This window comes from Schistocerca gregaria, chromosome 9 (assembly GCF_023897955.1).
Source record: "Schistocerca gregaria isolate iqSchGreg1 chromosome 9, iqSchGreg1.2, whole genome shotgun sequence".
NCBI classification, from domain to species: Eukaryota; Metazoa; Arthropoda; class Insecta; order Orthoptera; family Acrididae; genus Schistocerca; species Schistocerca gregaria.
Window position 1 is genome coordinate 101,312,879 of NC_064928.1, and position 13,002 is coordinate 101,325,880.

The 13,002-nt window shown below is 40.7% G+C and overlaps 1 protein-coding gene across 2 annotated transcripts in view; it reads left to right on the plus strand.

Moving 5' to 3' along the window:
* The window catches only part of LOC126291671 (uncharacterized), a 244,002-nt gene that overhangs the window by 151,719 nt on the left and 79,281 nt on the right, over positions 1–13,002 (plus strand). Inside the window, exons 5-6 of one of the 2 annotated variants that reach the window (XM_049985252.1) lie at positions 7,005–7,253; positions 10,948–11,402. In XM_049985252.1, coding sequence (XP_049841209.1) covers positions 7,005–7,253; positions 10,948–10,961 — 263 coding nt within the window. In that variant the 3' untranslated portion in view covers positions 10,962–11,402. Of the gene's footprint in view, positions 1–7,004; positions 7,254–10,947; positions 11,403–13,002 lie in introns of those variants that run through there. The other variant, XM_049985251.1, reaches the window with a different exon arrangement.

A 13,002-nucleotide genomic window follows, 5' to 3' on the forward strand; every position in this document is an offset into this window, starting at 1 on the left:
CCACGCGGTCTGCACGTCCAGCACGAACGCTGGTCCAACTGAGGCGCCAGGTGGAAATGGCATGGCAAGCCGTTCCACAGGACTACATCTAGCATCTCTACGATCGTCTCCATGGGAGAATAGCAGCCTGCATTGCTGCGAAAGGTGGATATACACTGTACTAGTGCCGACATTGTGCATGCTCTATTGCCTGTGTCTATATGCCTGTGGTTCTGTCAGTGTGATCATGTGATGTATCTGACCCCAGGAATGTGTCAATAAAGTTTCCCCTTCCTGCGACAATGAATTCACGGTGTTCTTATTTCAATTTCCAGGAGTGTATCTTGGGTAGTTTTTTGCAATGCGTCAAGAAAACGTTGACTGAGCTGTGGCACGAATTCATGATGAAGTAACCCTTCAAAGTCAAAGAAGGCTATCATCATGGCTTTGACATTTGTTCTGACTATCTTTTTTTGGTGTTGGAGAACCTTTATCGACTGGCTGTGAAAATTGAACATAGGTCTCAACACCATAACGGTAGAACCACACCTCATCGCCAGTTATGATTCTTTTAAGGAACATCTCGTTCTCATTTGCGTGATCCAAAAGCTCTTCACAGATTGCGAGGCGAAGGTCTTTCTAGTCTTGACTCATGAGCCATGGGACGAACTTGGTGGCAACACGACCCATTCCAAGATGCAGTGTATAATGGTCGCCTAGTCGTAGATATTGCTATAATCGCACTATTTCACTCCCATTTACGGAGCTTGTTAGCACTTGATGTTAGGTTTGCGCCATTAAAATGCATTGTGGTAATCGCTGCTGCTTGCTGGATCGCTGCTGCGTCTCGATGCTAATGCTGGCTCTAAATCTGGTTGTCTAGGGGTAAAAAGATGAGGTCCCCCGTTTTTTATGTGCTTTTGATGGTAAATAATGAGCGAAACCAACAAATATTTAAACTTCAAATATTTATTACTCTGGTGGCCATCTTAACGCCACTTTCCACCAAAGACAATGACACAACACAAAGTAGCACTTCTTTTACATTGTTCTTTCCAATGTTTATCCACCTCTGACAATAACACACATACACTTTACCAAAGTGACATTCAGACTCCGCTCCCGACCCTTCTTGCTGCTTGTGTTTATAATCTTGTCAAAGAACTACTAAAAAGAGATATAGTTTATAAGTCACATGCAGAAAAGTTATTAATTTATATCGAGTGACATAATTTAACAGGTTATTAAATGAGAGACAGATTTGTTGACTTGACAGAATAATTCTTTGTTACAAAAAGGCCGTTTTTTAGAAGTTTGTCAATTGACTTCTCTAATTTGCATAAATAAGTAAATAACATGATTTTTAAGATTTAGATTGGTTTTCGTGTAAAATATGAGTGTTCACGTGAGTACTGAGTGAAAACGGTCCTAGTGAACAAATAGGTTTCACTGGGTGATTTTTATTTAAGGAGATCTAAAATACGTAAGTTCGCCACTAGTTTTCGTACTTCATATTAATTATTTAAGATGAACTTAGTGTTTTTACATGATGACATTAGCTGTGTCAGTGATCAAGTGATATTAACTTTTGTGTGGGTCAGTTATTCGGTATAATTTAATGGGTTGACTGTTTATGGAGACATGTTACGCAATCATTGTTAACATACACAATAACTTTTCTATAATCATAAATACTCGTTAAACTGGTTGGATTTGGAGGGTATCGCATACTTCGGTAAAGTAAAGCCTTTAATAGGTTCCGTTACAAGTGTCAGGATTTCATGACGTGATCCAAGTGAAATGTTACATTCTTCTGCAGTCTCTCAGACAGTCTGTCTTAGATTGGGACGCACAATTTCGCTGACGTTCCTGACATGTGTGTAGTTGGGTGTCCTGAACAAGTGTCATCTTTAACTTTCGTCCGGTTATTTTTAACTCGCGGCTGCCCCCGTTGCGTGGTCGAGTCGTGTCCTCCCTCGGTCATGGGTGTGTGTATTGTCCTTAGCGTAAGTTAGTTTAAGTTAGATTACGTAGTGCGTAAGCTTAGGGACTGATGACCTCAGTAGTTTGATCCCATAAGACCTTACCACAAATTTCCAAACTCGTGTGAATTATTCTTAACACCGAGTATGGGTTAAGCACTCGCTACTTGCATCATTTGGTGCGACCCTGCAATGGTTTCCTCGAGTTCCACACAAAATTTAATGCAGACGCGTTGCTCCTCTAACTCTGCCGTCTCGAAATTCGCAGACTCTGCGACACAACGTTCTACTCAATACAGCACTGATCAATAACTGATATACATACAACAATGTAACTTCCACAGATACACATTAAACATAGGCATGTGCAGGCATGCCAAATGCATTTCTCTGCGACACACCATTCGCGTGAAATTACGAATGTTGCGGAATTTTTTGGACAGTCCTCGTACGCAGATTTCCCAACAGGCTGGAACTGCCTTGCCTGTCCAGGAAAGGTGTGCACACATATATACGAGAGGTAGTCATAAAGTTTCAATTATCTCTTGGAAAGAATCAAGCTGTGTGTCCATGAAATTTGGTGATAGTGTGATTTCTTTTCATCTTGTTCAGATTCCAATGCGATAAATGTGTCACAACGATGGGTGACTGGGTGGAGACCTCGGTTGTAGACAGCTACTGGTTTGCTGTTTGGAAAACTTTCCTCTTCAAAAATTACCTTATGTTCATTGTGTAAATGTCTGCAGTGCAATGGCCCCTTTGACCTACGAAAGCGGAAGTAGTCACTGGCAGCCATCTTAGAAGAATATGAGCTCGAGGCAAAATTTTATAACCCAAAGAAGCAGCATGTGTGATTGTCTCATGGGACATTGTCGTCGAAAAATATGCAGCCTCATATAACTTCCCATGACGCTTCGTATTGACAGCCACTCTAACCCCATCAAGAGATTTCGGTAATAAAGCTCCTATGACAATTTGGTCTTTACCAGCATAATACACAGTATGTTATCAAAAGTATCTGGACATGTTAGGTGCATTGTGCTGCCACCTACTGCCAGGAACTCCATATCAGGGACCTCAGTAGTCATTAGACAACTTGGGGCACTGCAGAACTCACGGACTACAAACGTGGTCAGGTGATTGGATGTCACTTGTGTCCTACATCTGTACGCTAGATTTCCACACTCCAAAATATCCCTTGGTCCATTGTTTCCGATGTGATATTGAAGTGGAAACATGATGGGACATGTACAGCGCAAAAGTGTACAAGCCAAGCTCGTCTGTTGAATGACAAAAGCCCGTCGACAGTTGAAGAGGGTCGAAATGTGTAATAGGCAGACATCTATCCAGACCATCACACAGGAATTACAGACGGCATCAGGATACACAGCAAGTACTATGACAGTTAGGCGGGAGGTGAGAAAACTTGGATGTCATGGTCAAGCGGCTGCTGATAAGCCACATATCACACCGATAAATGCCAAACGACACCTCGCTTGATCTAAGGAGTGTAAACATTGGACGGTTCAGCAATGGAAAAAAGAAATGTAAATGTCGTGTGACTAGGGCCTCCCATCGGGTAGACCGTTAGCCTGGTGCAAGTCTTTCGATTTGACACCACTTTGGCAACTTGCGCGTCGATGGGGATGAAATGATGATGAACACACAACACCCAGTCATCACGAGGCAGAGAAAATCCCTGACCCCGCTGGGAATCGAACCCGGGACCCCGTGCGCGGGAAACGAGAACGCTAGCGCAAGACCACGAGCTGCGGACTCAGCAATGGAGTAACATTGTGTACAGTGGCGAATAACGGTGCACAATGTGGCGATACGATGCCAGGCTGTGGGTATGGCGAATGCCTCGGGAACGTCATCTGCCAGCATGTGTAGTGCCAACAGTAAAATTCGGGGCAATGGTGTCATGGTGTGGCCGTGTTTTTCATGGAGGGGGCTTACACTCATAGTTGTTTTGCGTGGCACTATCACAACACAAGACTATGTTTATGTTTTAAGCACCGTCTTGCTTCCCACGCTTGAAGAGCAATTCGCGGATGGCGGCCGCATCTTTCAACTGAGCACCTGTTCATAAGGCATAGCCTGTGGCGGGCTGGTTACATGACAGTAACATCCTTGCAATGGAGTGGTCTGCACAGAGTCCTGACCTGGATCCTATAGAACACCTTTGGAGTGTTTTAGAACGCCGACTTCGTGCCACGTCTCACTGACTGACATTGATAGCTCTCGTCAGTGCAGCACTCCATGAAGAATGGACTGCCATCCCCCAAGAAATCTTGGAGCACCTGACTGAACGTATACCTGTGAGAGTGAAAACTATAATCAAGGCTAAGGGTGAACAAACCATATTCAATTCCTGCTTTACCGATGGAGGGCGCCACGAACCTATAAGTCATTTTCAGCCAGGTGTCCGGATACTTTTGATCACTTAATGCATTCGCACCATATTGTGGTAATTCCAAAAATTACTCATCATCACCTCCAACTATAACTGAGACACCCAAGGAAGCAACCAGCTGCTTGGAAAAGTGGCTACTACAACAAACCCCCCAGCGATCCAGTGATGGCACTGGAGTGCACAGAAGGTCTTCACTTTTTTAGTGGTGGTAAATCCAGATTTTTCACTGCTTGCTTTGCTCCTTTATATCGAGGTTGTTATTCCGCCACATCCATTGTCATCAGGCGGCTAAAGAAATCATCTCGATTATTCCTGACTCGGCTGCAACATTTGTGCTATCACCTAGGTTCAGCTGGCGTTTTGAATAGGTGTGGGCAGTCGCGGAATCCATTGGATAGTGACCTTTTATCACATTCAGAATGTCGTGCAAAGTGTTGGAAACTGATTGATGATTGATTTTAACTTCTTACACTACCACCTAGATAGTGATATGCCCATCTTAAGTGCGTCTACCCTGTTACGATTGACATTTCTTCACAGAGATATGACATGCCACTTCGTTCTGCGTCATTCAGAATTTTGACCACAATGGAAGTGTGTGCGTGACCTAACCGCTGTGTCATAGGGTGGTGCATTATTGCCTTACGCATCCACCAACTCGGCATCGATTGTTACTGCGTTGGTCCCCTTTAAATGTAGAAAACCACTTAACACACTATACGCCAATTCACCAATAGGCCGCGCCGTTTGTTTTGGACTCTCCATCATCGTTCTATTGTACTGTGGCGTCGTTCATTTCAATGTCTATCAGGGTTGCATAAACGTGACTACAAATAAAAAGTAATTTATGTAATTTTTTATCGAAGTGAAAATTAATGACAATCTCTATACTTGGTACAGCGATAAGTTTCTTGGAGATTGGTTTGGAGAGTTTATAAAGTGTATGACAAAGGTAATGATACCACCAACACTGTGAGAGATCTGGCAACACTGTGTTGTTCTACTCGTGTAAACTATTGTGTTCATCCCTTCAGATGATTTCTTTAAAGCACCATCAGCGGAGTTGTGTGTTACAAAAATGGGACAGCCAATTTAGGGCAACGTTATGTCATCCAGTTTTGTGTTAAGCTCGTGGAATGAACGAGGGCGACCTTTGAAATGCTGAAACACTCATGTGGGGAACATTCCTTACATTGTCACAAGTTTATCGCTGGCACAGATCATTTTTGGAAGGCCGAGAACGCATTGTAAACAAACCCCGCTCAATGACGCCTTCAATTTCAAAAACCGACGAAAACGTCGAACGAATGCGTGATTTTGTGAGACTGTTGTTTCACGACAACTTGTCAACGAAGTGTTTTACAAATATGTCTGCGAAAGGCTCAGGAAAAGGGCGAATCGAGTGAGCCCGTACATTGCAGACATGTGGATCACAACGCCGCATGTCACACAGCCACTTCCATCTCGGAATTTTTGACCTCAAAAGGCATTCCTGTTGTTCCACGTGCCCCTTATTCACTTGATCTGAGTCCTTGCGACTTTTTTCTTTTACATATATTTGAAAAAGTCTTAAAAAGACGTTATTTTGGGACGCTGCAGAACATTGAAAAGAATGTGACATACCACTTGAAGCCTTTCAAGACTGGCGACCAATGATTCCGCCAGTGTTATAGCTGCCAAATGGAACTACTTTGAAGGGGACAATATTGATGTTGGAAAAAAAAACTTTGGTAGATTAAAAAATCAGCGTCATTACTTTTCTAGCGCACCTCGTAGACGTAGATGAAAGAAATCCATCTCGGCCTGCTTGTATAGCATAACATGCAGCGCACTAGCCTGCAAGACAAATCGAGTCTGTGCAGAGCATTAACGACCATGGACTGGTACACTGGCCAGCCTGTGTGTGGTCCCCAATTTCCGCGTCCAAGAACATGTTACACAAACAGTTAAAATAACATGACTCATAGAACAAAGCTTAGCTTACCTCAACAAAAGTGGCATCAGGTAGGTCATCTCACCACAGAGTTAAGTACTCATAATGAAATAAAATTCCCAAAATTCTGACATAATGAACTCATACTAGGTGAGATAAACATTAGGGAGAAGAAAAGGTAGGAGATCCCCTCCAGACACTACTCACAATGAAAACCAAAATTCTTGTGTAATCTCCGATATGCTGTGTGTCTTACATTGCTTATCATCCCTTGTTCACAGTCGGTTACACCGTGCTCTGCTGCAATGTTCACTATACACCTGTGACGCCAACAGCCTCGCTGCATTGGAAATGCAAAATTTCCGTCTGATCACTGAAGTTAAACGTCAAGCCCAGTTAGTGCTTTGATGGATGACCATTGGGTATGCCAAATGGTATCAAGGGACACACAGGTCGCTGACCTGGTGTCCAACTAACTGAAAGGCTTGCACCGTGCAGTATGTTTACTACTACACACCTGTCTATAGCAGACTGCTCAGATACATAAATGACCTGCGATACCCACAATATTTTCATGATGTACACAGCACATCTTCAAATGGGACACCCCTTCCAGTGACTTTCGGGCACTCAGTTTATTATCGTTATCTGACGTTTGTGCACACCTCACCGTTAAGTACTTGTCGTGTTGCAGGCCAGCCGATCTACAGCCGGGGCGGCAGCCTGGTGCGGCGACCCCTGTCCGAGCTGTTCGAGCCGCTGACGACACTGCCACTATCTCGCATCACGCGAGACCCCTGGTGGTGGGACTACCCACACCTGCGGCCCTACGAGTCACCCTACAACTGGCTCTGGCCCAAGACGCCCTTCTACCTGCGTGACAGCTACCTGTCCCCCGTCAAGAGGACCTACCTGTGGTACAAGCACCCCATCCGGCCCTTCGGTGAGCGCTTACGCCTGGCCAGCCCTGAGATAGTTGAGGTCACCGTTTCGAGTCACATCGAGCGGCGTGCGCATTCCGTCCTCTAAGCACACACACACACACACACACACACACACACACACACACACACACACACACACACACCATGAGCACACTTCACTGTTCTCAAACTGGATCCAAATCAAGCACCTGTAAATCACCTTCATAATATGCTGACCCTGAACCTATCTAATCAGTTCATTCAGTGTGCAACTGGTGGCCAGGCAGGGATTTTTTCTCGTACAAGACTAGAGCGGTATCAGTCAAACACCTCAAAGCATAACGTGTTAAGGACATCTGTTGTGTGCTGAACTGCATGTTAGCAAGTGTTGTTATGGAACAGCAGGATAGCTCCTCTGACTGTATCACACCTTTTGTTCTGAGTGAATTGTTCCAGTTTCCAGGCTGTGATTATGTTCAGCAAACAGATTCGCTAATCACAAAGTGACAGTGCCAGTGATAAACCACTGCGCCAGATGAATGTGCTTAAACCAAGTGAAGTGGTAAGACACTGGATTTGCACTCGGTAAGGCAGTGGTCCAGATCCTCATCTGGCCATCCAAACACTTGCACTGCAAATGCCGGGATAACAGCCTTAGAAAGCACATAGCTGATTTCTTTCCCCATGATTCCTCAATCACCTGTGCTCCATCTCTAATAACGTCATTGCTGAAAGAATGTTAAACCATAACTCGTCTCCTACCTTCTTTTTGTGCTCAAGCGAGATGTTATCCAACTGTTGCCCTTCGTAGTAGATGGCACCAAGTACACTATTCTCCATTAATTAACAATTATGATACTAACCAAAAGCTGTGCTGACGGGAAACTGCACTGTAGAATACATAACACAACCTGGATAGCTCTATATTTACAATTAGTACATGAGAGATGACATAGCTAACTTTTAGCTTACGACACAATTCTGATCCGGCACTAACACAAGATTGCAGAGCATAATCTGCTGTCAATTAAAGCACTTCTCTTTTAAATCTAGCAAGTCAGCTCATGTGAGAAGTCCAGGAGACTATAAAATGTCTCCTAATGGCTCAGTGTTATACTTTTGACTCTCGAAGTGAATTAACTTTCCGTTGTGCAGGCCTTCTCCCACATTTTTATTTTCTCCTAGTCAACATGTCTTTATAAACAAAATAACGACAGCAGTGAAGTGTCCTCATCAAAATATACACTAACATGAAGATATATTTATCCAGACACTCCAAACCAAGGAAAAAAAAACATAACCGAAAACATACAGCACTTCCACATAATACATATAGCCCATGACATTAGATGATATGTAGCTGTGATACTTGCTATACCACATATTAGTAGTAACAAATATATTTGTGCTGAACTGAATTCCTCCTAAACTTTTTAAGCAAATTCAAGTCATCATGAACAAATCTGAAGAAATTTTGTACAAATCAAGACAGATGTCAGATGTGAAGACCTGAGCAAGTGATGGCATGTCAGCCTTCCAGTATATCACACCACATCACAGGTTACTTTAATCTGACTCTCTATTACTTCTCTCACCTCTCTCACATCCCTCTCCCATCCTCCCTACCCTCTCCTCGTCACCATACATGCATTGGTCCCAGACACCACCTCATTTCCTCATAGTACACATCCAGCAGAAGCACGTGGGGTCACCAGTGAAAACACGCCATCGCCCACCAGCTGGTGAGGAGGTTGAACAGTCTGCTTCCATGTTCTCTGTTTATGTTTGCTTCTCCTGTTCGCCTCCCAGTCACGAGTTGACTGTGGTGCGGCATGTGACAGGAAACAGCAGTTGCGTGTATGCATGAAGTTTTGTTTGATGCAACCTGGCTGTTCTCAATGTATCCCACCTTCAAATTTTTCCAGTCATACATCAGCATTGACTTTTCTGAATTATGTAAAAAATACTACAAGTCATTTCTTTTCAGAAATGATCTAGTGTTCTATGGAAGTGTTAGGTTTAGATGAAGAAAATACAATAGGGTAGCTGCCAAGGAAAGACTGTATTCATCAGATGCTATGCAATACTCATTAGAATCCCTTAATAAAAGCCATACAGAGATTTCAATAGATAATGCAAGTAACAGAGCATTGTTCCATGGAGAAGATTAAATGATAGGTGTGCATCATACCCTTAAGAACCAGCTTCTCACACAAATGATAAGCAACTGTAATGGGGGATATTTCTGTATGCAAAACAATTGGGGAAAACTCCATGATACAAATTTTCAATTTCAATGAAAAAATAGCCAAATAATGATTATTCCCCAAGAGTTAATGTTGAAACATTTAGCAGTGTGCTCAATGTGAATGATTTGTACAGAAAAGTAAATATGTTTATTGTTACACAGTGCATAAAGAGAAGCATACACAAATAGCAATGGCTAAACCGTTGTTTAAAAAATACTACTAAATAAACAATATCTAAGGTGAGACGAGACGGCTAAGGCAGAATCGCAAACTCCTTTCAATGCTATGTATAAATGTTTGTGAAATCCTTCTAGATGTCCTCAATCCAATCAATAACATTTTACGTTATTTTTAGTATGTATATCACTGGCAATCTTTGGGGGCTTTGCATTGTCCCACAACACGACTGTGGCCTGAGATTAATTCAGTTACACATTAAAATTTGCTATATACACTGAACATGCTCTTCCTTCTTGTACATAATACTTCACTATTAGCATGAAGAATGGCAAGCATTTTAAATGGCATTGCCAAAACAAAAACCTGCAAATTCACAACTCTTGTAGAATATCTGAGTTCCATCTGTGACTGGAGAAAAGGAATGTTGCTTCACTACATCTATATCCGATTTAGTTTTCATAGTTCAAAGCAAAAATTTCCTTATGTCATCACAAAGATAAACACTGCATGCAACATCAGGAACTGAGTGTAAACAAGTCTTCACTTTGCACTGTTGGAATGAGGTTCTTGTGATACAAAACATCTACTGAAACACAAGTGCCTTCCCATCTGTGCTACAATAGTCTTTCTAGAATTGAACATGGTTGTCTAGAGAAGCCAAAGTGTATAGATCTGTTTCAAATCTTATGTAAAACATTATACTTCTTGTATGTTTTGTTTTTGTATACTCCTTGTATGTTTTGTTTTTGTTATGTGTTTTATTTTGTTTTGTGATTTTTATCTGTTTCATGTTCTACTTATTGTTTCTGTACCTTTTTTAATTTTTGGTCTTGCCTTGGTTTATCAGTTTCATTTAAATGACCTATGTTTAATGCACACTTTTTGTTTACTCTGCAATAGCACACAGTGCCTGATTTTGTGTTTTGAGTTTGTTTGAGTTTCACTCTTTTAACACGTATACTGTGTCATAGACAAACAGGCATGAATTAGTTATAATGCATATGAATGCCATAATTTCAGCAGCTAATACAGATGGCTGAAACTTTAAGTGCATTTTTACTGCTCTTAATTATTCCCAATTTTTTATCAAGAAATTATATTAAAAATATTTCTCTTTTTTATATTTTTAAATTTTTTATTTTGAATTTTCAAAAGATAATAGTAGGCTATATATTGAAGAAAAGAGCAAACATTCACTTTTGAAATGCGTTCATGTACACGTTTTCTTACCTTGCCTACCTATGTGTGATGTGCTGTTAATATTCTAACATTTCTGTTGTTTCAGCTCACATCCGCTAAAAAGATAAGAAAAGGAAGATATCAACTGCATCAAATCCTTAAAAAACATACAGAAAACAATCCACAGTACTTTTTGTGTTCGGATTGGACTTTCTATATACTTTTTACGTCATATTTAAAATCATTTTTGAAGCCACCATAATTTTGAGAGTAATAATAATCAAATATATTGGGCAAAAATGTGGAGCACAAAATATGAAACATGTACACATAAATTATGTGGCATATAGATCTTTCAATCCGATCACTGCTTCTGTGCATTTTTTTTATATTTTAAAGAATTTTCAGTACAAATAAAAGCAAAATATTATGGCTTTAATATTTTTGAGAAAATATTGCTAAGTTTGCATCTAATAATTCGTGCCAGTGTGCATGTTTTCTGTTACCTATCAAATGTAAATGTCAAATTTTGAAGTCAATAAAAACCTGTCTGGATGAAAAGTGTTTGTTTGAATTAGAGTAGCCCTGACAATGCCTCACTCATGTTTGAATAAGCAAAATGAAAGCAAAAAAATCTTCCTTTGAGACGGAAGCTCCCAGTTATTAATTGCACTTGGTTTTTCCCAATAATGAAGCATTTTGTGAATATTTTTTATCAAATCTTTGTTGAGTGAAAAAACTTATCGAATTGTTCATGTGTATGTGTATTTGTATTGATAGATATTCTGTTAGCAAACAGAAGTTTGCTGGTACTGCAATTGCACTCTGCACAGTGATCATGTATGTATCTAAGAGTGTAAAGGAAGATTTGAAGATATTTGAAACATGATAGTCCTATCCACAAACAGATGCAGAAGGTATGTAGCTGACACCTGACATAGTAATTGTGCTATAAACAGGGCAATGCTTTTAAGATCACACCTCTTAAGACATAAAACTGTTCTGTGCATGTGACTGCACTGTGATGTTGTTACAGGGATAGTGTTTTCACCTCTGTAGTAATGGGCCTTCACCAGGGTGGTATATTTACTACAAGGCCAGTGCCATATGCTGTTTCATCCTATCCTCTAGAAATAGTGACACAGGTCAATTGAAGTGGAACTGCAAAAACTATGACTCCCTTTAAGAGATAACGGCTATGATAAAAGAACACTATGTAATTTTAAAACAAGACAAAATTGCCAAAACAGACCAGGGATGACACAGTAGTGCATAGCCCCCACCCCATTCCCCAAACTGTATATGCAGGGCATCAGTGACCATGTTGTAGAAGATGTATGAATGCACAGGGCATCAGTGAACATGCTGGTGAAGATGCATAAATGCAGAGACATATTTAGAATCTATAGACCTCTTAAGCTGAATCTGTAGTGTGGGCCTTTTAGAGCAATTTTCAAATTAAAAGCTTATAATGCAGCATTTAAGGTCCTTATCAAACTGTACACAATTTTTATATAGGGCGTTTGTCTATTTTAGGTACACAGTGATAGCCTTACTTTGCTGTTACATTGTTGTTATTCACTTAAGATGATGGGTACAGCTGCCACAGTGGTTCTCTATATTGCAGTATAATTTCAGATACAGCCCTCATAGTGGCAGATTTTATATATTTTTGAAGTTGTTTCCAGTTAGTAGTAGTATAATTACTACAACTACTAAATACTTTTTATTGTAATCTATACTCCTATAGAAAGACAAATCACTGTTTAACATTGTTACCAAAATTTCTTGACATATGTACCGTTAATTTTACATGACACTTTAATAAACATTTGGACAGATATAGGCCGCATATTGTTTTAAAATTTTAAATGAAAATTGCATACATGTGCTGTTCTGTTTTCTGCCTTGCAGTCGGTTTTGCAGAAAACAGGAAAGTTGTATTTATGGGTTAACAGCTTATAATTAGAATATTACCAAGTAATCTGAATTCTCTAAAACTTTGTAATACAACATGTTCACAGATCTGGCAACTGGTAAGGTCCCTCAGATGCCCTACACCAATGATGTCAACTTATTTACCCATTTATTGTAAGCCATTTGAATTCCCAATCAATATTTCATTGGCTATAATAATTAACAAGCCTCCAGGCCAGATAGA